The sequence below is a fragment of the Mobula birostris genome, chromosome 27, assembly GCF_030028105.1.
Source record: "Mobula birostris isolate sMobBir1 chromosome 27, sMobBir1.hap1, whole genome shotgun sequence".
In the NCBI taxonomy this organism is placed as follows: domain Eukaryota; kingdom Metazoa; phylum Chordata; class Chondrichthyes; order Myliobatiformes; family Myliobatidae; genus Mobula; species Mobula birostris.
The window spans coordinates 16,045,147-16,066,450 of record NC_092396.1 but is presented as its reverse complement, the minus strand read 5'-3'; the positions used below and the strand labels follow the sequence as shown (position 1 = coordinate 16,066,450).

Genomic DNA, 21,304 nt, shown 5'->3' with positions numbered 1-21,304 from the left:
ACTACAAAGAGAGATAGTCTTAGAGAAGTAGAGCACAGAGACAGGCCCTTCAGCCCATCTAGTCCATGCCAAAACCATTTAAACTGGCCGTTTATTTATTTATATACTGCATATACTATTATCCCACAGAGTTGGTGCATCAAGTCCATGAGAACTGTAAGTAAGAGGAATTCTAAAGCAAAAATCTGCAGACGGCGTTAATCTGAAATAAGAACCAAATTCTGATCAGGGTTCTTTAACTCGAAACGTCAGTTGCTTTTATTTCCCAGAAATACTCCCTGACCTGTTGAACGTTTACATCATTTTCGATTAGTTTTCAGCAAGAGCAAAACCCTATTTCCCCTCATCACTGCATTTTAACAACACAGCTACTTATCCGAATCGTTTCTCCCCTCTTCCAATTGTGACAAGTTACTTATTCCCTCCCTTGCACGCATATTAATCAGGAGCATCCGATGCAATCGGCTCAGTGCTGGTGAGAGGGAAGTGCAGCCTGTGCTGGGTGGCCGTGACGTTTCCGACCAGCTGAGCTGACAACACCCAACTCCTGCGTCGACACTCCATTGTTTAAACAACATGTAAGTGCTTAAGTTTTTCAGCTTGTGCTTCTTTGGGGACTCTACTTTTTGTATAATCTTTATTTTTTTTTCCACACTTTCTTCCCACTGTTTCTGGATCGGCCCCGTTTTGCGGCGGGGCCCCGGCCGGAGGCGTCCGTGCTCTCCGGTTTCTAGGTGAATTCGTAGGCTTGTGCTGAGGCAAGGCCGCAGGGTGAGGTTTGTTTAGTTTCAGAATCCGGAAACCTCGCTCCGAGCTTTTGTCGAAGTTTAGCAACAAACTTTAAGACCTTCATTTGGTGGGCGTTTTAAAGGAAGAGAGTAATTCTCAACTTGTGTTCCAAGTGCTCGCGTTTGGTTTGAGTTTTTACATTATGCTGCAGTTTATAACCGTCCGCGACTTCGCAATCTAGGTTTCCTTCCTGGCATAATTTTGTGGGTTAGAGGGGCGGGCGTGGTGGAATCACTTTCGGAAATGCTGTGTCCTTTTTTTGTAATTTCATGTTGCTCACTATTTCGGAAAAATTAAAACTGCTTTTTTTCCCCCGGAAGATTCATTGGTTGCTGCTTTCAATCATGGATAACCAAAGAAAAACGTATCAAAACAACGTTACACTTAATTGAAAACGAGGAGGTTTGATGGAGATCAAATACTACTTCATACATTTTTATTTGAAGGAAAGTTAGTGTGTTTCTTTTTACTCTTAGGAACTTTTAGGATTAGACTCAATCTAAACGTGCTTTTCTTTAAATTTGTGTAACCTGACCCAGTGAAGATGGGGTTTACAAAGTAGGGTAGCGTTCTGCTGAACTCACTTGAAATATTATAAGACCATGACCATATTATGAATGGCATGATGGAGAAATGTAAAATAATATTGAAGAAAAGTGTTGTGATCAATCTGATATAAAGCTCAAACTCTTGTGACACATTTCTTTATTCAAATATTCTGACCACCTGTTTGAGGAGTTGTGGTCCGAATGTCAAAATATATTTCCTTACTCTGCCCTTCCTATTCTTAAAGCTAATACTTCATATTGAGTGTGTGTTGCAAATAGAGTGGAAGAAATTTACTGCACTAGTAATCCAAAACTTGGTCTAAATTTGCTGGAGTCCAATTTCCACCATACTGTGTAAGAATTTTAAATGTAATTAAGTAAAAATGCATTGGAGTAAAGTCAATAGATCTATTGTCATTTCCATGAGCAAATTATCATTTTAAAATGTATGTAAAATGATTTTTTAAGTATTTAGTTTGGTTTGACGGCTTTCAGATTGGCATAATTGCATAAAACCAAAAAGATATAGGAGCAGAATTGGGTCATTCAGCTCATTGAATCTGCTCTGTTTTTTCAATCATGTCTATGACAATTTTTTGGTTCAAACCATTCTCCTGCCTTCAACCTTATTGATCAAGAACCTAGCAACGTCCGCTTTAAAGGTACCCAATAACGTAACTGCTACAGCCATCTATGACTGAATTCTACAGATTCACCACCCTCTGGCTAAAACATTCCTTGGATTTATATGTGCTGTTCATAATGAAATATTTGATGTCAATTTTGATTTGCAACTAGTTGGTTGTTTGCATCTAGTGACTGAGCCATCTGGCGGCTTAATTTGGACTATTTGGGCTTTGTCTCTTTCATTTGGGGCTTGAATTAAATTGTTTTTGGGAAGCAAAGATATTGCCAATTGATGGCTACAGTGATTTCCCAGAATTGCTGTGAATTTATTTGCATTAGGCAAATCAGTTTGTGTGCTGGTTGCAATCAAGCTTCCATGCATTCTGCTCAATCTCTGCTTTCATCCATATTGGCCAAACAGAAGCTTGCTCATTGACTGTTTTTATCCCCAATAGGTAGTCATCTTCCCATGTTTGAACTTGTTAAATCAACGTGAGCCTTTAGGGTCTGTCACAACCCCTCTGGGGATGTCAAATCCTTAAAAGAAAAAAGCGGGGGTGGGTTAATTTCCCTACTGGGCTTCATTAAATTTGCCTAAACTGTTCAGTGTTTTTTTAAAATACAGTAATTGTCTGGAGTCGCATGCCTTACAGCTACTAAAGCCAGGAAAGTGATTAAAATCATGTGCGGTTGTCATCAGCATTTGAAATATGTTGACTTTTGTCTGATTTTGTTGTTTGTGGCCAGGCATGTAGTGTATTTGATGCAGTGGTACTTGTATTTGAATGAATTTTGCTGCAGCAGCATTGTAACCGCATTGAATAATTCACTACGGGAACCAGGTGAAGAGAGATTGGGATATTTGACCAGAGATGTTTTGGGAAGAGGTAATTGAAGAATATCCAAGATTAGAACTAAAAAATCTGAAGGGAAAACTGCCAGTGAAGAGTAAAGGGATGGGAATTGTCTTGAGATGTCCAGACCCCAAATTTTAGAACTAAACCTGAAGAAGACTTGTGATTAACACTTGATAAATCCTGCTTCTGTTCCTCTGAAACAATGAGCACTTTACCACGTGGAATGATTTCATAGGAAGGCAGTTATCTTTGTGAACGGCTGACTTGCGTGATCTGAAGTTTGCTTGTTTCCAATTATTATTCTGGACCTGCTGAGATGGAGGAAAATGGGTGTTAGCCTGGAGAGGCAGCATGCGTGTTTTTCAGCAATGGATTTAAAGCTTCTGGATAACATTATCTGTCTCTGCACAGGAGGCTTGCTCTTGGATCAATGGGTGTATAGCTTTAGCTGTTCCTTCACTGAGACCACTAAATATTTCTCCAGATAAAACCTAGAACATGGAACAGTACAACACAGGAACAGGCCCTAACAGAACCAATTAAATTTGTAATCAAATTAAACTATCCCTTCTGTCTGCACAATGCCCGTATCCTTCCATTTCCCTCACATTCCTGTCCTACCTAAATGTCTCTTAAAATTTCCTAATGTATCTGCTCTACCAAGTCCCCAAGCGGTGCATTCTGGGCACCCTCCACTCTTTTTTTATCTTGCCCTTCTCACCTCCTCTGAATTTCCCCTCTCCCCTTAAATGCATGCCCTCTAATGTTAGACTTTTCAACCCTGGGAAAATGATACTGTCTGTCTGTGCCTCTCATAATCTCCATCAGATCTCACTTCAGCCTCTGCTGCTCTAGAGAAAACAACCCATGTTTGTCCCAGTATCTTGTTATGGTACATGCCCTCTAACCCAGGCAGCATCCTGGTAAACCTCTTCTGCGATGGTCAATTTATTCAAGTGTTGTAGCCAGCATAGATTTAGCTCAATAAATAGCTGGCAGAGAAGAGGATTCCCAGATACCTGGGCTGTGTGTTTGTGTGAAATTTAGCAGTTGTTTCACTCTTAGATGCCATATCCACTGCTTTTTGTAGGATTTTTCCAGACATCTACAGAAGTTTGTCAAAGTTGTAGATGTCATGCAGAATCTTTGCAAACTTCGAAGGAAATAGAGGTGCTGCTGTGCTTGCCTCGTAATTGCACTTGTACACTGGGCTCAGGGCAGGTCCTCCAAAATGATAAACACAGGAATTTAAAGTTACTGACTCTCTCCACCTCTGATCCTCTGAATGGTTCATGGATTTCTGGTTTCCTCTTCCTGAACTCCAATAATTAGTTCCTTGGTCTTGAAATGTGCCTGACCAAGATTCTAGTTCGTGAGAAGTAAATTTGGCATGAGTTAAAATACCAGTGTTTTGCAGATCTCCAGGGTAACACTGTTGTCTTGATTTGCATTGAGTTGAACAGGGTGGACTAAGTTTACATGTTGGAGCCAATGAAGATGGAAAAAAAAGATTCCATACTTTGTATGTAATATCATTTGGGAATAATGTACCACACCCTCTCCATCTCTAAAGACATTATAAAAATCTTCTGTTAGTTATGACTGAAAATTGGCGTCCCAAATTGTCTGCCTACTCATTTGAGTATGCGGTTAAGAGTACTTTGCATCTACTCTGACTTTTTCATCATTCTTGGTCCTATAGTAGAAGTATATTGAAGACTTTATTCTGATGCACCAATTACAACTGCAGAATTTCAGAAAGCTTACTACAGTACTTTTACAATATTTGCACTTTTTTAGTAATGCAAAGCTAATTTATAAAAAAGGCCCCCCCTCAGAAAAGCAGCAGTGATATGATGATCCTGTTTTGTAATAATTGCAGCTCTAGACACAGCGCTCTTGCCTTTTGAATGTAATATTGGAACTAATCAAGCTGAAGGGTGTATATCTGTCAGAAAGATAGTACCTTTAGACAATACAGTAAATTCTGTCCCATCACTTCTATTGTCCCCACCTTGCTTGAATTGTTAATCTTATATTTTCTCGTCTTGGAGGACAGTTTTATCCATGACTTGTTTTCAAGTTGTATGGCTTAGTGGGTACATGCTGCAGTAAGGTTTTTTTTCCTGCTTGTGCATGGACAGTTTTAGAATAATTTTCAGCTAGAATTGGGCTTCATGCTACAATTGCCTTAAAAAGCTTGTGATTGGGAGTGAGATGTAATAAGTCAGTTGGCCTATTTTTTTCACTAACAAGGAAGTGCTGAGTAGAAAGGATTTGGATCCAGTTTCTTCACCCCTCCCCCCCCCCTCCCCCCCAAACTGGGGAAAAAAGTTCCATTGAACTCTTTGCAGGTAGTATTTTAGAGTATTTTTAAGCTGGGAGTTCCATTTTATTATTCAGAGGCACCAGGGCAGCATATTCTGATGTCTGGGCATTAGAACAGACATTTATTCTGCTTGTTTCCAATTTGACCTTGCACTTTGTTGCATATCTTGTAAAATCAGCACATAGAATTTTCTTTGAATTGTATTAAAGATCTGGCAAATATTGTGAAGATGTTTGCAAAGTCAAGTTGTGGGAAAGATGCAACCAATTAGATTTTTTTCATTTATAGGTGTATTAGAAGATCCCATCTCTTCTCTCTAATCTAATTTTGTTTGACATATAAAGGAAGATGATTATTTTTAAGTTTATGACTTGAGTAGGAAGCTCCTGGTCAGTTTGTTAGTCTTTGCATTTAATGTTGTTCCCCAGGTCCTGCAGCAAGACTTGAGTACAAATATACACATTTTCAGTCAAATTATACTAAAGTGCTATATGCTACCCTGAGATTCATTTTCTTATGGGCATTCATAGTGGATATAAATAAAATGGAACTGAAAAACTACACACAAAGATTGACAAACAACCATTGTGTAAAAGACAAGTTATACAAATACAAAAAAAAATTGAGAACATGAATTATAGGTTCCTTGAAAGTGAGTCCATCGGATATGGAACCTGTTTAGTGTTAAGATGAGTGCAGTTATCCTTGTTCAGGAGTCTGGTTGAAGGGTAATGACTTCCTGAACCTGGTGGTGGAGAGACCTTGGGCTCCTGCACCTCCTTCCCAGTGGCATCAGCAAGAAGAGAGCATGGCCTGGATGGTGAAGGCCCTTGATGCTGCTTTCCTTTGGCAGCACTCCTTGTAGAAGTGCTCAGTGGTGGGGAGGGATTTCCCTGTGAGGGCCATATCCTCTACTTTCTATAGGATATTCCATTTGTGGCACTCCATTCCTGAGTGTTTCTATACCAGACTGATGCAGTCAGTATACTCTCCACTGTGTGTCTATAGAATTTGGACAAAATTTTAGATGGCGGGCTGACCTGACACAAACTTATAAGGAAGTAGAGGTGTTGCCGTACCTCCTTTTATAGTGGCATTTATGTGCTGGTCCCAGGACATCCCCTGAAATGATAACATCAAGGAATTCATTTGAACTCCAGTTCCCTGATGAGGACTGGCTCATGGATCTCTGGCTTTCTCCTGTAGTCAAAAATAAGCTCTATGGTTTTGCTGACATCGAGTGAGTTGTTGCTTTGTCATGATTCGACCAGATTTCCAATCTCCCTCCAATATGCTGATTTGTCACCACCTTTGACTAGAATATTCTATCACCACATGTTGGAACTCTGTGCTATCTAACATCCCCAAGCTGCTTAACATCCTAATGTGGGCATCCTGTGATGAAGCAAAACTCCCGGCATTCTGCCTAATGACATGGTGGGGGAGCAGCTTTTGCAGTCACTTGGACTTCAGGGTTTTGAGATGACTTTTTTCTGAAAAGACTAGTGAGGTTTGGGTAAATTCTGGCTGGCACTGGTGACATGCTGCAGGATAGTGATGGGAATTAGTGTCCAGTAGATTTATTTTTTTTTTTTTTTTTTTGAGGATCTTGTAGAACTCTGTACAGCCTTGTTATGTGTCTTGAATTTGTATTTCATTTGAGCCTTCTGTCAAGGCATCATTCTTAAATATTGACTAAATGCAACATTTTTCCTCTTGAATAAGCTGTGCAGATGTGAGAGCAGGAGACATTGGAGACTGACTCCAAAAAGCAGGATCACCAAATGAATGAGGAGGTTCATTGTTTCTGGATTCGAACACTGAACATGATTTCCTTTACTGACGACATCAGTAATTTATTCATGACTGTTTTCTAATCATCTCAACAGTTGTTGCATAAAAGTTTGACTAGAACTTTTAAGTGGTTAATTCAGAGCTGAGCATTTTAAGGCTGTTCTTTGCTTAAATTGACATGCACTTAAAAGCAGATGTCAGCACTTTGCTTTCCTTCTTCTAGATTTAATCTGTGCTCTTAATAAATCAGACAACAGTAGTAAGGGATATGGTACCACTTTCTCTCCAAGCTCCATCTGCTGGTAGTATTAATGGTGTGTAATAGATGCCTTTGGGGAAACACCCTCATGATTGCCTTAAATTTATTTCCCTCAAGGTGATCTGAACCCTGTAGGTTTTTATTCATTGATTTCCATAATCAACCACTTGTGAGAAAACAACTGACCAAACCTTTCCTGTCTGAATCCCGAGTTCATTGCTGATCCAATTATAATTGTTAAATGTACAGACATCAAAATATTGTTTCCCCTGATGCCGTTGGCTATGCACTTTTGTTGTCAATGGAAACTGTTTTGGGCATCTTGTATTCCCACAAACAACAACGAAGGAATGCCCAATCTTGTTCAAAGGATGTTAGTACAGAGCAAAGGCCCAGCGAGTATAAAATTATTGCACAGCAATTCTCTGCTAGGAGATGCTGACCTCCTAGAAGTCAAATCCTTAAGCTATTGTGCAGAGTCAGCCGAAATTATTTTTAGTTTTTCTACATTTCTTAGTATACTTTATGGTAAGATAAGAAGTGGATTGTGCCAGTTGAAGCTTTTTGATTTAATAAAAGCATTTGTAAAATGTTCCCAATTTGTGTTTAGAACCTTTATATTTATTTAATCCAGCCCAACAAGCTATCACTCAGCAACTCATCTATTTAACACTAGCCTAATTGCAGGACAATTTAGTGATCAATTACCCTACTAGTTTCCTCCTACAGTCTAAAGAGTACAGGAGGAAACCAGAGCACCCAGAGGAAACCCACATAGTCATGGGGAGAATATACTAACTCCTTATAGATAGCACAGGAATTGAACCCCAAACTTCAATGCCCTGAGCTGTAATATGAAGCAAGAGTTTGAATAACATGACACATAAAGGGTTCGACAGAGTAGATGTGGAAAGGTTGTTTCCCTTGGTGGGTGAGTCCAGGACAAGAGGCCAAAGTCTTAGAATTAGAGGGTACCCAGTTAAAACAGAGATGAGGAGAAATTTTTTTAGCCAGAGGGTCGTGGATTTATGGAATTCGTTTCCACATACAGCTGTGGAGGCCCGATCATTGAGGGTGCTTAAGGAGGAGATTGACAGGTATCTAATTAGTCAGGATATCAAGAGATATGGGGAAAAAGCCGGAAATTGGAACTAGATGGATGAATAGTTTAGCTCATGGGGGAGCTGCGGAGCAGACTCAATGGGCCGAATGGCCTACTTCTGCTCCTTTGTCTTGTGATCTTGTGATCTTCCAGCTTATGGGGACATTTCACAAGAAATTGTTTCTGGTCCAGTTTTTTTACCTTGTGCAGAAAGGTTGCCATTTAAGTTCAAGATGGCCAAAGCTTTTGCGTAGATGCGGTCACTTTCATTTAAATTCTATGGATACAAGAAGCACTCGAGTTGATGTGTTGCAACTTTTTTTTCACTAATTTGGAACAAGTTTGCTCTGTTGGACTCGTGGGTAGGATAATGTGTACTTTTACCTGACACGAGTAAATGCAATTAATAGAAATATTGCTAAACCATTAGTTACTAACATTTTATAAAGTACAGAGACAGAAGTTGTTCAGGTAAGTGGTTCAGAAAAAGATATCGTATAAATATGATTAGATCTGGGGCTAGTGGAGAGGAGTTTTAGACAGTAATACCGAAAGACATGGGCCAAATTGCCCAATTTTGCTCCCCTCTAATCTGTACCGCCATTTTGAGCTAAGCATTAGTGGAATGTGATTGGAGCAGAAAGCACCTGTGCTTCTATGGAAGGAAGAGGGTGTGTGTATTAGTTACATTTGTGTACACAAGGCTGTTTGTGCTGTAAAATTAATTTGATTCTTTGGTTTGATAGTTAATTTGAATCAGTTTGGACTGTGGTGAATGTCACAAGCAAAGCCAATCTGCCTGGTGAATCCATTCTCTTACTGATCTTCGGTTGGCTGAAATGACGTGAGACTTTAAATCCATCTGGAGTTGGGAATCAGCAACAGTTGCTTAAGCTGATTGCTAAAATAAGTTCCACCTGTGACTGTTGCTTGTGATTAGAGACGTGTTCAAGACCCATAGAGGCCAAGCACAAAATGCACACTTTTGGCCAAGTATTTGTGGTTAATAGCAAAGCCTGAGTGATTACCACAGACCTCCAAGTAGGAGCATAATGATCTGTGCCAAGCACTTCCCTTTCCACCATCTGTTGCTGTCAGCTGTCAGGGGATCCTTGGTATTCAACAGCTGGCTAAGCAGCTTGTCATATTAAAATATTCTCAATCTTCCTGGCTGTAAAGAAATAAAGATAGGCCAGTTAAATATCGCTCATTACATCTCAAAAGTTTCAATACGCTTTCGGAGGGCTTGGGTGCTAAGTAGTAATTATCGCTGTACATCATTTTTAAAGTTTGAATTTTGAGATGCACAATGTTCAAAACTATTCACTGAGACAAGTTTACAGCTCGCTTTGGTTCACTTGCATAGCACAGGCCCTTTTGGCTCGTGGCTGCACTGTAAATGGTGCCAAGTTAAACTAAATCTCCTGCCTGTATGTGATCCCTATCCCTCCATTTCCTACATATTCTTGAGCCAAATAGCCTCTTAAGCCTATGGTATCTGCTTCCACCACTGTCCCTGACAGCCTATATGCATTTTTAAAAAACTAAACTTTCTCCCCCTCACCTTTAAATGTGCATCCTCTAATCTCCCCTGGGAAAAAGATTCTGCCTCTCATATTTTACTACCCATCTATCAGGTCTTCCTCACCCCCTAGCTTCTTGACACTCCAGAACAACCAGTCCAGGTTTGTTCAACTTGTATATCATGCCCTCTAATCCTGGCAGCATCTTGGTTATAACCATATAACAATTACAGCACGGAAACAGGCCATCTCGGCCCTTCTAGTCTGTGCTGAACTCTTACCATATCCTATTCCCACCGACCTGCACTCAGCCCATAACCCTCCATTCCTTTCCTGTCCATATATCTATCCAATTTAACTTTAAACGACAACATAGAACCTGCCTCAACCACTTCTGCTGGAAGCTCATTCCACACAGCTACCACTCCCTGAGTAAAGAAGTTCCCCCTCATGTTACCCCTAAACTTTTGTCCTCTAATTCTTAACCCATGCTCTCTTGTTTGAATCTTCCCCACTCTCAATGGAAAAAGTCTAACCACGTCAACTCTATCAATCCCCCTCATAATTTTAAACACCTCTATCAAGTCTCCCCTCAACCTTCTACACTCCAAAGAATAAAGACCTAACTTGTTCAACCTTTCTCTGTAACTTAGGAGATCAAACTCAGGCAACATTTTAGTAAACCTCCTCTGTACTCTCTCAATTTTATTGACACCTTTCCTATAATTCAGTGACCAGAACTGTACACAATACTCCAGATTTGGCCTCACCAATGCCTTGTACAATTTCAACATTACATCCCAACTCCTATACTCAATGCTCTGATTTATAAAGGCCAGCATATCAAAAGCTTTCTTCATCACCCTATCCACATGAGATTCCACCGTCAGGGAACTATGCACCATTATTCCTAGATCCCTCTGTTCTAAAGCATTCTTTAATGCCCTACCATTTACCATGTATGTCCTATTTTGATTAGCTCTACCAAAATGTAGCACCTCACATTTTTCAGCATTAAACTCCATCTGCCATCTTTCAGCCCACTCTTCTAACTGTCCTAAATCTCTCTGCAAGTTTTGAAAACCTACCTCATCATCCACAACACCACCTATCTTAGTATCATCTGCATACTTACTCATCCAATTTACCACCCCATTATCCAGATCATTAATGTATATGACAAACAACATTGGACCCAGTACAGATCCCTGAGGCACACCGTTACACACCATCCTCCAATCTGACACATATCCACCACTACTCTTTGGTGTCTCCCATCTAGCCACTGCTAAATCCATTTTACTACTTCCATATTAATGCCTAACGATTGAACCTTCCTAACTAACCTTCTGTGTGGAACCTTGTCAAAGGCCTTACTGAAGTCCATATAGACAATATCCACCGTTTTACCCTCGTCAACTTTCTTAGTAACCTCATCAAAAAATTCAATAAGATTTGTCAAATATGACCTTCCACGCACAAATCCATGTTGACTGTTCCTAATCAGATCCCATCTATCCAGAAAATTACCATCTCTAGATACCATCTCTAAGAATACATTCCACCAATTTACCCACCACTGACGTCAAACTCACAGGCCGATAATTGCCAGGTTTACTCTTAAAACCCTTTTTAAACAATGGAACCACATGAGCAATATGCCAATCCTCTGGCACCATCCCCGTTTCTAATGACATTTGAAATATTTCTGTCAGAGCCCCTGTTATTTCTACACTAACTTCCCTCAAAGTCCTAGGGAATATCTTGTCTGGACCCGGAGACTTATCCACTTTTATATTCCTTAAACGTGTTAGTACTTCCTCTTCTTTAATTGTCATACTTTCCATAACTACCCTACTTGTTTCCTTTACCTTACACAATTCAATATCCTTCTCCTTAGTGAATGCCCAAGAAAAGAAATTGTTCAAAATCAGGATACTGCCTAGTTTAGAGAGTATGCATTATGATCAGAGGTTAAGGAAGCTAGGGCTGTACTCTTTGGAGAGAAGGAGGATGAGAGGAGACATGATAGAGGTGTACAAGATAATAAGAGGAATAGATAGAGTGGATAGCCAGTGCCTCTTCCCCAGGGCATCACTGCTCAATACAAGAGGACATGGCTTTAAGGTAAGGGGTGGGAAGTTCAAGGGGGATATTAGAGGAAGGTTTTTTTTACTCAGAGTGGTTGGTGCGTGGAATACAGTGCCTGAGTCAGTGGTGGAGGCAGATACACTAGTGAAGTTTAAGAGACTACTAGACAGGTATATGGAGGAATTTAAGGTGGGGGGTTATATAGGAGGCAGGGTTTGAGGGTCGGCACAACATTGTGGGCCGAAGGGCTGTACTTTTCTATGTTCTATATCTCCCCCATCCCTTTTGGCTCTGCACATAGCCGTCCACTCTGATTCTCCAAGGGACCAATTTTACCCCTCACTATCCTTTTGCCACTAACATAACTGTAGAAACCCTTTGGATTTATTTTTGCCTTACTTGCCAAAGCAGCCTTGTATCTTTTAGCTTTTCTAATTTCTTTCTTAAGATTCTTTTTACGTTCTTTATATTCCTCGAGTACCTCATTTACTCCAAGCTGCCTATATTTATTGAAGATCTCTCTTTTTTTCTGAACCAAGTTTCCAATATCTCTTGAAAACCATGGCTCTCTCAAACTTTTAACCTTTCCTTTCAACCTAACAGGAACATAAAGATTCTGAACCCTCAAAATTTCACCTTTAAATGACCTCCATTTCTCTGTTACATCCTTCCCATAAAAGTAATGCACCCAAAATGCTGGAGGAACTCAGCAGGTCAGGCAGTACCTGTGAAAAAGAGTACAGTCGATGTTTCGGGCCGAGACCCTTCAGCAGGACTAGAGGGAAAAAAAAAGATGAGTAGATTTTAAGAGGGGAGAGAGAAACACAAGGTGATGGGTGAAGTAAAGAGCTGGGAAATTGGTGAAAGAAGTACAGGGCTGGAGAAGGGGGGAATCTAATAGGAGAGGACAGAAGGCTGTGGAAGAAAAAAGGGGGAGGAGCAGCAGAGCAAGGCAATGGGCAGGCAAGGAGATGAGGTGAGAGAAGGAAAAGGGAATGGTGAAGGAGGGGGGCCATTACTAGAAGTTCAAGAAATCCATGTCATGCCGTCAGGCTGGAGACTACCCAGATGGAATATAAGGTGGTGTTCCTCCAACCTGAGTGTGGTCTTATCGCGACAGTAGTGGAGGCCATGGATAGACATATCAGAATGGGAAGTAGAATTAAAATGGGTGATCACTAGGAAATCCTACTTTTTCTGGTGGTCTCCCAATGTATATCAGGTCTCTCCAATATACAGGAGGCCACACCAGGAACACCGAACACAGTATATGACCCCAACAGACTCGCATCTTGGTAAAATAGTCTCCACATTCTTCCTGTAATGTGGCAGCCAGAATTTGCACAATTTACATGGGTTACATTTTTCTGATGCAGAGTATGGTAAGCAGTGAAGCCTCTGGAGAATTACTAAGTCACTGACATCTATCTTTTGGGGGGATTTCAGTGCTGAATTATGTAAACAATCCCAACAGATTTAATGGGATAACAGTCACCATCATTATTACTGCAAAATATAATTCCATGATTGTTTGCTCCGAGTCTGAACCAGTACGATGGTTCCTATATTCTTTAATTACTGAGAATCCACTAGTCTTGAATAAATGCTCCTTAGATGAGTTGCTAACAGTTCTGAATAGGAATTTTTTTTAGTATTCCTATCGAGTATTTATTCTTGAACTAACATTTAGAGCAGAACCGTGGTTTTTTTCCATTAGAGCTGCTGAAATCAAGATCAAGCTAAACTTCCTGGCATCTATGATCATAATCACTTGACCTCAATTAACCTCTGTTTTGTAGCAGTTTTCTGATGAATTTTAGTCTAGCAAATTTGTTTACTACAACTTGGCATTTCTCTAATTGACATGAGACATGATAGGGGTAGTTGAAATTCAAGAATAATAAGAACAAACTTGTTAACAGTCAATGTAGGAAATGCAAACATGAAGTAATGAGCTAACTTATCCTTGGAGAGCTTTGCTGTTCTACTGTTTGTCAGTATATTGCTTCTCCCTCTAGTGACGTAAGATTGTATTGCAGTCATGAATCTCCCTGCCCCCGCCTCCCCCCAGTTTATTACATCAGGTGTGTGTTTCAAATTAGATTTATCAACTTTAAGAAAACAAGGCCTACATTTTTGTGTTGTTTATGTGGGAGCACCTTTTTGAACTTAATGGGTCTTTGTAACCAGTAATGTGGTTTCCAGATAACAAAAAGAACAGTTAGATCTCGAAGTTCTATGATTCTCTGATACATTCTCTGATAATGAATATACTTTGAACTTTGGCTCTATTTATCACATGAACATCAAAACACAGTCAAATGTATTATGTCAACGGCCAACACAGTCTGGAGATGTGCTGGGGGCAGCCTGTAAATGTCACCACACTTCCAGCCGTGACATAGCATGCCCACAACTTGCTGATCCTTACTAACCCATATATCTTTGGAATATGGGAGGAAACTGGAGCACCTGGGATCATGTGGAGATCATACAAACTCCTTGCGGACAGTGGCAGAAATTTAATTCCGGTCATTGGCACTGAAGCGTTAAGCTGTGCTTTTATGAAACGTTAATACTACAATGTTGAAATGAACTCTTTTTGTGTTTTGCAGACTAGATCTAGTATCTTTCCCAAAAAGTCATTCTTCATTCTAACATAATTTGCAGACTGTTTAGCTGTGTATGGTATCTTAGATGAGCAGTTGCCTATGCTGCTGGATAACTTTGTAAGCTAATTATTGTGCAACGGAACAAAAGGATGAACCACACTTGATCTTGTTTCCACTTCTAACTGAAGCTAAAATGTCAACCACTTATGGTGATCTGAAGGAATATCTTGTTCCTTCTGTTACAGGTCTGCCCCAGGCCCCTCAAACACTCCTCCTGTTGCACCAGGACCCTATGGCAGCAACCGGAAATTACAGCAGACCCAGGCACAAGTGGATGAGGTAAGAACTTTGTCCTAATGCAGTAATTTGTTTAATTGTTGGAATAAATCTTTAAAAAAAAATTAAAGGGCATTTGCATCTAAAGTTCCTAAGTATTTTCAGTGAACACACATAAAAGTTGCTGGTGAACGCAGCAGGCCAGGCAGCATCTCTAGGAAGAGGTGCAGTCCTAGACGAAGGGTCTCGGCCTGAAACATCGACTGCACCTCTTCCTAGAGATGCTGCCTGATTCTGTAGATGATGGCTATCCAGAGTAACACATACAAAATTCTGGAGGAACGAAGATCAGGCATCATCTGTGGAAAGGAATAAACTGTTGATGTTTTGGCCCGAGACCCTTCATTTCCATAGATGCTGCTTAACCTACTGAATCCCTTTAGCATTTTGTATTTGTTACTCTAATTGCCAGCTGCCTTTGGGTGACTGCTAAAGCCAATGGTTTGATTCCCATCTTGAGCTGAACTAGGCAGCTGTTACTGATGCTTGCTGACCTGACCTGTTGACCTGTGTTTGTCAAGAATTACTCTGAAGTTGTACTATAAGACTTTTTGTGACCTACAAAGGAATCTAGAATTTCTGGCAAGCTAATGCGTTTCTTCAACTAATTTCATTTGCCTTCTGGTGAATTATGGTTATCCCCTGTTCATTGTGTTTCACATAGTCATGAGCCTCAGGAGCCATTCAGCCTGTTCAGAGCAATCTTGTTCTAACTGCACAACCTCAAGTTCTAACTTAAGATTACTAATTTTGAAGAACTTCAGATTTCAGCCACAAGTAGAGACATTTCTCTGTAAGATCTTTGATTTTAAGACTTTTTTTTAAGCTGGTTAACCCACTCCTTTGTATAACTTTGTTCCAAGTACAGCTCTTCCAAATTTTCTAATCACCTAGTGATCAAGTCTTATCCCTGGTAATATTCCTAAAGTAAATATTCAAAAGCCTTGATCTTCAGTGCTCCTCTTAAATAATGTAATGGGATTATGATTCATGTGACTACTGATTTTTTCCCCCCACCCTATCCTGAGCCCATTTGCAGTCACCTGATTTTTAAAATTAAGGTGCATTCTCAATGTCATGAAAATCTACAAGAGGGGTGTGAGAAATCAAAACATTACCAGACTTTGAAACTGATTCAGTCATAGCCTTCAGGAAACAAGTGATTCCTTGAGCACACTAGTGCCTTCACGTTTACCTGCAGGCTCTGACTACACATACACCTGCCAAAGGGTCTCTGCCTGAAACGTTGACTGTATCTTTCCATAGATGCTGCCTGACCTGCTGAGTTCCTCCAGCATTTTGTGTGTGTTAACTGAGTAACTGTTGACCTGAGAGAAGACACGAGTTGATTTTCTAATCCTTCAAGTGGATTTGGAGATTTTCGTGAAGACTTTATTGATAATTATCAATTAAGTCTGAGTCTGTTTTAAGAAATTGGCTGCATAGAAATTGTACAAATGACTTCGTTATCTGATTTTTGTTTTCTGCTGCTACTTCATTCTTGCTGGAGTTATGTCCAGCTAATGAAAGGAACTGAGATTTGAGGTGCCTGTATTTCACAACCGGATCAATTGAACACATGTCCAGTGGAAAATTTGGACTTACTTCTAGTTTGATATCAAACAGTGTAGGGTATCTTGATTCATGGCTGTAAAATTTTCACATAAAAATGTCTTTAGCCTAATTTATTTTTGAATAATTCAGTTACTACCATGAATATTTATTATCTTCCTGATAGCCTTGTGGAATTTTTTTGATGTGTATAGTTTAGAAAGTCACTAGTAAAACCCTGTTACCTTGCTGTGTAGTCTTTACATTCCTGGTAATAATTGTTTTAGTTTCTGCATTTCCCCCAACTTGTGCCAATTACCTGAAATCTAGTGCACACTCAAGCTTCCAAAGAATCAATTCCTTATCCACTCCCTGTTTCCTTCACACAATAGCCTTGCATTGATGGTACCATTGATAGTTTCAATCACTTTTTATTTCAGATTCATAATTGAGACTCCTCCCCCACCCCCCCATGCCCCCCCATTCTCTTTTGATTTTTTTTAGGTGGTTGATATCATGCGCGTGAATGTAGATAGAGTCCTTGAACGAGACCAGAAGCTTACAGAATTGGATGACCGAGCTGATGCACTTCAAGCAGGAGCATCACAGTTTGAGACCAGTGCAGCAAAGCTAAAACGTAAATATTGGTGGAAAAACTGTAAGGTAAGGATGTGATTCTTCCATTAGCAGTAACGAAGGCATTTTAAAAAAAAGTGATTTGCTTGAGTCCTTTTCATACACTTCACTTTGAAGTGTTTGTGTTTCTATTGGGCAGTAATCCTGATTTACAGTTGGGTTTTGTTTGAACCCATGTTGGCTGCTGTTTTGAGGGGCACTTGTTCAAGTGAAGTCAATTATATTGACTTTTTGTTTCCTCTGAAAGCTGCTGGAGCAAGTTAAACTTTAAAGAGAGCTGCCATATTCTTCTGAACTTGTATATGTGTGGATGGGAGGGAAATGGAGTTGGTTTTGGTGCTTGTTATGTCCTTTGTTCTGTTGAGCATCGTGGGCACGTTATGTCTGCACTGGATTGTGTGGCAACACGTGTGGGCTGCCCCCAGCACACTTCGGGTGTGTTGGTCATTAATGCAAACAACGCATTTCATGATGTTTCGATGTACATGTGATAAATAAACTTGAATCTTGGATATTTTATGTAACTTTTTCTATTATGAGGATACATCAGTCAGTCAAGGCATCTGCTGTTTGGATAATATCTAAAAAAAAAGGTTGTTGAAAGTGGAATGGATGAATTGTGCTACATTAGATTTGTACCCTAAGATGTAGAATTGATGTTTTTATTACCACTATCTGAAAATGTAACTCCTATATTAATATTTCATCTGAACTATTTCAACAGATGTGGGCAATATTAATAGCTGTCATCCTGATCATCATAATCATCATAATTGGTGAGTATCCATGCTTGCCTATTTGCTTTACACCTTCTTTCCTGCCCTTCTAATTTATAATTTGCCCTCGAGACCTTGTTGTATTAAAATATAATTGTGAAAATTGAATTTATAATATGTTGAAAATGGTCATGAAACTCAGACTGTAAGGAAAAATTGGCCAATTTACAAATCCCTTCTGATGATTCCCAGTCTGCATCTGATGTGTTTGATTTCAAGATTTGTTAAGCCAACCAAACTACACTTGTGTCTGATTGGAGCAGGCAATAAATATTGCCAGTAATGCTCGCATTGAATTTTTTTTTAAATTGAGATTTGCAGACTTGCAGCAAACCTTGTGTGTGAACAAGGCACTAAGCTTAAATGTTGACTGTAAGATGTACTAAAGGCTTGTAAGCAACTTCAAAGTATCGCACTTCTGTAATATTTAGTTTCCCTCTGCTAAAATCTGCCCTTTGCTGCTTTCATAACAGACAGTTGCAGATGTAGTTCAGTATTGTATGTAATGACCTTGTAGCTCAACTATTTTTCTTCCTTTTGCAGTTTGGCAGACTACATAAAAACTGACCAGATTCTTGCCTGTTGAAAATTGAAGGTGGACTTTAAGGTTTTGACCCAGCATCTACAGTTTTAAAAGTTCATTTTGTCTCTGCTTTAACATAATTAAAAATTGGAGAAAATTGAGTGTAATCAGGAGTTTAGAAAGTTGTATAATAGGTATTGATCTTTGTCACCTGATCCTTAGCCATCACACAACAAACTTAAGTGGCATTTCTCAATCTTTAACTTGATATTAGCACCATCTTGGACTTGGTGGGACCAAACTTCTTCAGGCAACTTGAAGTTCTAATATTTTAATCCTACTGTGCCTTTTTTTTCCCTCCCAAGCCTGAGCAAGGAAGTTGCCACAAAATTCAACTCCTGATCATGGTCAAACTTTTAGAGGTATTTCTCTCACTAAGCATGCTTGTTTTCCCACTTCCAAGTACTGTCCTAACCATGAAAATCATATTTGGAGTTTTGACAGTTTAAAGCCCATCTATTTGAGGGATTTTAGATGAAGCCAGATTGTGGCCTGTCAACACTTGAATTGACTTCCACTTGTTTTGGCCACTTAGCTTGGGCAAATTGAGTAATGGATCATGAGTGCTAAATGGAGGCATAGTTTCTCTCTTCATCGAACCTTGAGTGTTCTGGACAAGGGATGCAAACTGGTTGAACAGACTAGACAGCTAGTCAAAACAGTATTCCTTGTTGCATTGGTGGATTATAATAGGACCTGATGTTCCTTCACTAAGAGGGTTCTTTTATGTAGCTATTTAAAATATCTCCAGAGTTGGAGCATAGGGGTTTACTGAATATGAAAATCTTGCCCTATTCCAGTTTCATTTGGGAGAAAGTTTTTTTGAGCTTAGATGAGCTAATTGTAACCTCAACTACTTATTTCAAGTGAAGATTTATTTGGATTCCATTCCTGTAACAGTGCTCCTTGAACAAAGGACATTGAAAGGCTGTGATCAAATGAGCTGTAATAGTAACAAGTGATAGGTGTGGTCTACTTAAAATCCATCCTTTCCTCAACAGAAAAGTACAAAGGCTCCTTAAGAACTTAAATTTGCAACACTAGATTTGAGCAACAGTTTTTTTAATTAAAGATATGCCAGTTGCCTAGTCATTTCCAAAAAAAAAATTAGCCAAGAATTTTTGACCCTCTAGTGCCTTATCTGCTTATTGTTCTGGATAGAACCTGAGTTGAGGTTTATCTGGATTGCCACTGGAAATTTGTACTCTACTAACTTGAAATAGACTTTAATGAACTATGTACAAAGCTTGTGTGTGACAAGATGTTTTTGTAAAAGGATGGAGGAGAAACTTCAATGTTTATGTACAATATGCAGCTACTGTAGTAGTAACCTTGGCTCTAGGCTTGCTAAATATTTTATTCAAAGTAAGTCCTAAATTTGTAAGTAACTAATTGGCCTAGGTTCATGAATATTCTGTATAGACTTTGAATTGTGAGCACACACACATCTTAATGTATATACCAAACAGCAAGTAAACTGCTCTTAGTCTCTGGTTCCCCTGTATTTACTGTTCAATTTTCTAGTGATGGTCTTGGATGAATGTTTAAAGTTGCCTAGCACTTGCCTTTGTATTGCACTGTACAAAAACGGAATAGTAAATTGGTGGATATTTTGAAAAGATGACTGCAGTTGATATATTTTGTGATGCTCATTCACTCTACTTCTCTCCATGTAAAGAAAAACACAAAACTAAATATCAGAACTGATCCAAAGTGCATGCTAAATGGGTGAATTGAGGGCTGTTTGTTGGATTGGGCTTTGGGTTTTTTGATCAGAATTTTAATTAACCATCACTAGAAAGTTCAAGTATATTTATCTGCCACACTTTATGTAATGAATTTGCTTAACCATCAGTTGAGGTGACTTTGTAAATCGAGATAATTGTAAACTTGATCAGGTACCTTAGTGTCTTCAGCCAGCAAGTTTAAGGTTTTATTGCTTAGCTTTGTGCCAGAGTTCCTGCCACTGGGGCTAAAGTGCCCAACAATTACCAAAACAAAGAAAAGTGCCTCTTGCCTACAGTGCCCACTTAAACATATTGTTGTAAAACTTGTCCAGGGTAGCATTGCAGCTAAGTCTGTTAGTTGTATTTTACAATATGAAAAAATCAATAAAATGTTTCAGAATCTGAAGACTTGTTGATTGTGAATTAACATGCACACATTGGTTTAAAATACTGGGGGAAGAAAATGCAAAAGCACTTAATTCTAGAACCAGATGTTTATCTTTAATTAAGGAACTAGTTAACCTTTTTCCAAAGAAAGGCTGGTGTTTACATATTATACTTCAAGTTATTTTGCTGAAGATTGGCTTCAAAATTCTGAATGATTCCTTTGTACTTCTCTGTAGTAAGACATGAGAAGATAGAAAAAGGAAAAAATAAAGCAGACTGCAAGCTTGGACATAGATGAGTTTTGAGATGGCTAAAGTTTGGAACTGATGGATTCCATGAGTTTGTCTGCCAATAAAAAGACAAGGGTGGACACCCAACTCCAGATTAATGAGCTAAGTGGGTGTAGTCCCACAAAGTTTGAAGGGAAAGACTAAAAATGACTGTTGTACTTGAACCCAGGTCTGTCTTGCATTGTAGTTCTTTGCTCAGTGGTGGAATTTATCAAAACAATTGTTGAATATAATTCAAAGTAGATTTATTATCACTATGTCACTATATACTAAGATTCATTTTCTTGCAGGTATTCACAGAAGAAGAGAACTATAATCGAATCAATGAAAAACTACACATATAGACTGACAAACAATGTGCAAAAGGAGACAAACTGCAAATAGAACAATAGTAACAGTTCCTGAACCTGGTGGCGTGATAACCTAATGCTCATGTTCCTCCACACGCACCCCCCCTCCAATGACAACAGTGACAAGAGAGGGGGTC

The 21,304-nt window shown here is 39.3% G+C and overlaps 1 protein-coding gene across 1 annotated transcript; it reads left to right on the top strand.

Annotated features, from left to right (window-relative positions):
• Positions 1-362: 362 nt before the first annotated feature.
• Positions 363-20,546, top strand: LOC140188464 (vesicle-associated membrane protein 3-like). Its single transcript, XM_072244754.1, has 5 exons — positions 363-578; positions 14,777-14,870; positions 16,923-17,081; positions 17,779-17,830; positions 18,374-20,546. Coding segments are annotated over exons 1-5 (324 nt in total). The 5' UTR covers positions 363-576; the 3' UTR covers positions 18,391-20,546.
• Positions 20,547-21,304: the final 758 nt, after the last annotated feature.

Coding starts and splice junctions, on each gene's coding strand:
- LOC140188464 (XM_072244754.1), top strand. Junction 14,871..16,922: donor CCCAGGCACAAGTGGATGAG/GTAAGAACTTTG, acceptor GATTTTTTTTAG/GTGGTTGATATCATGCGCGT. Junction 17,082..17,778: donor ATTGGTGGAAAAACTGTAAG/GTAAGGATGTGA, acceptor CTATTTCAACAG/ATGTGGGCAATATTAATAGC.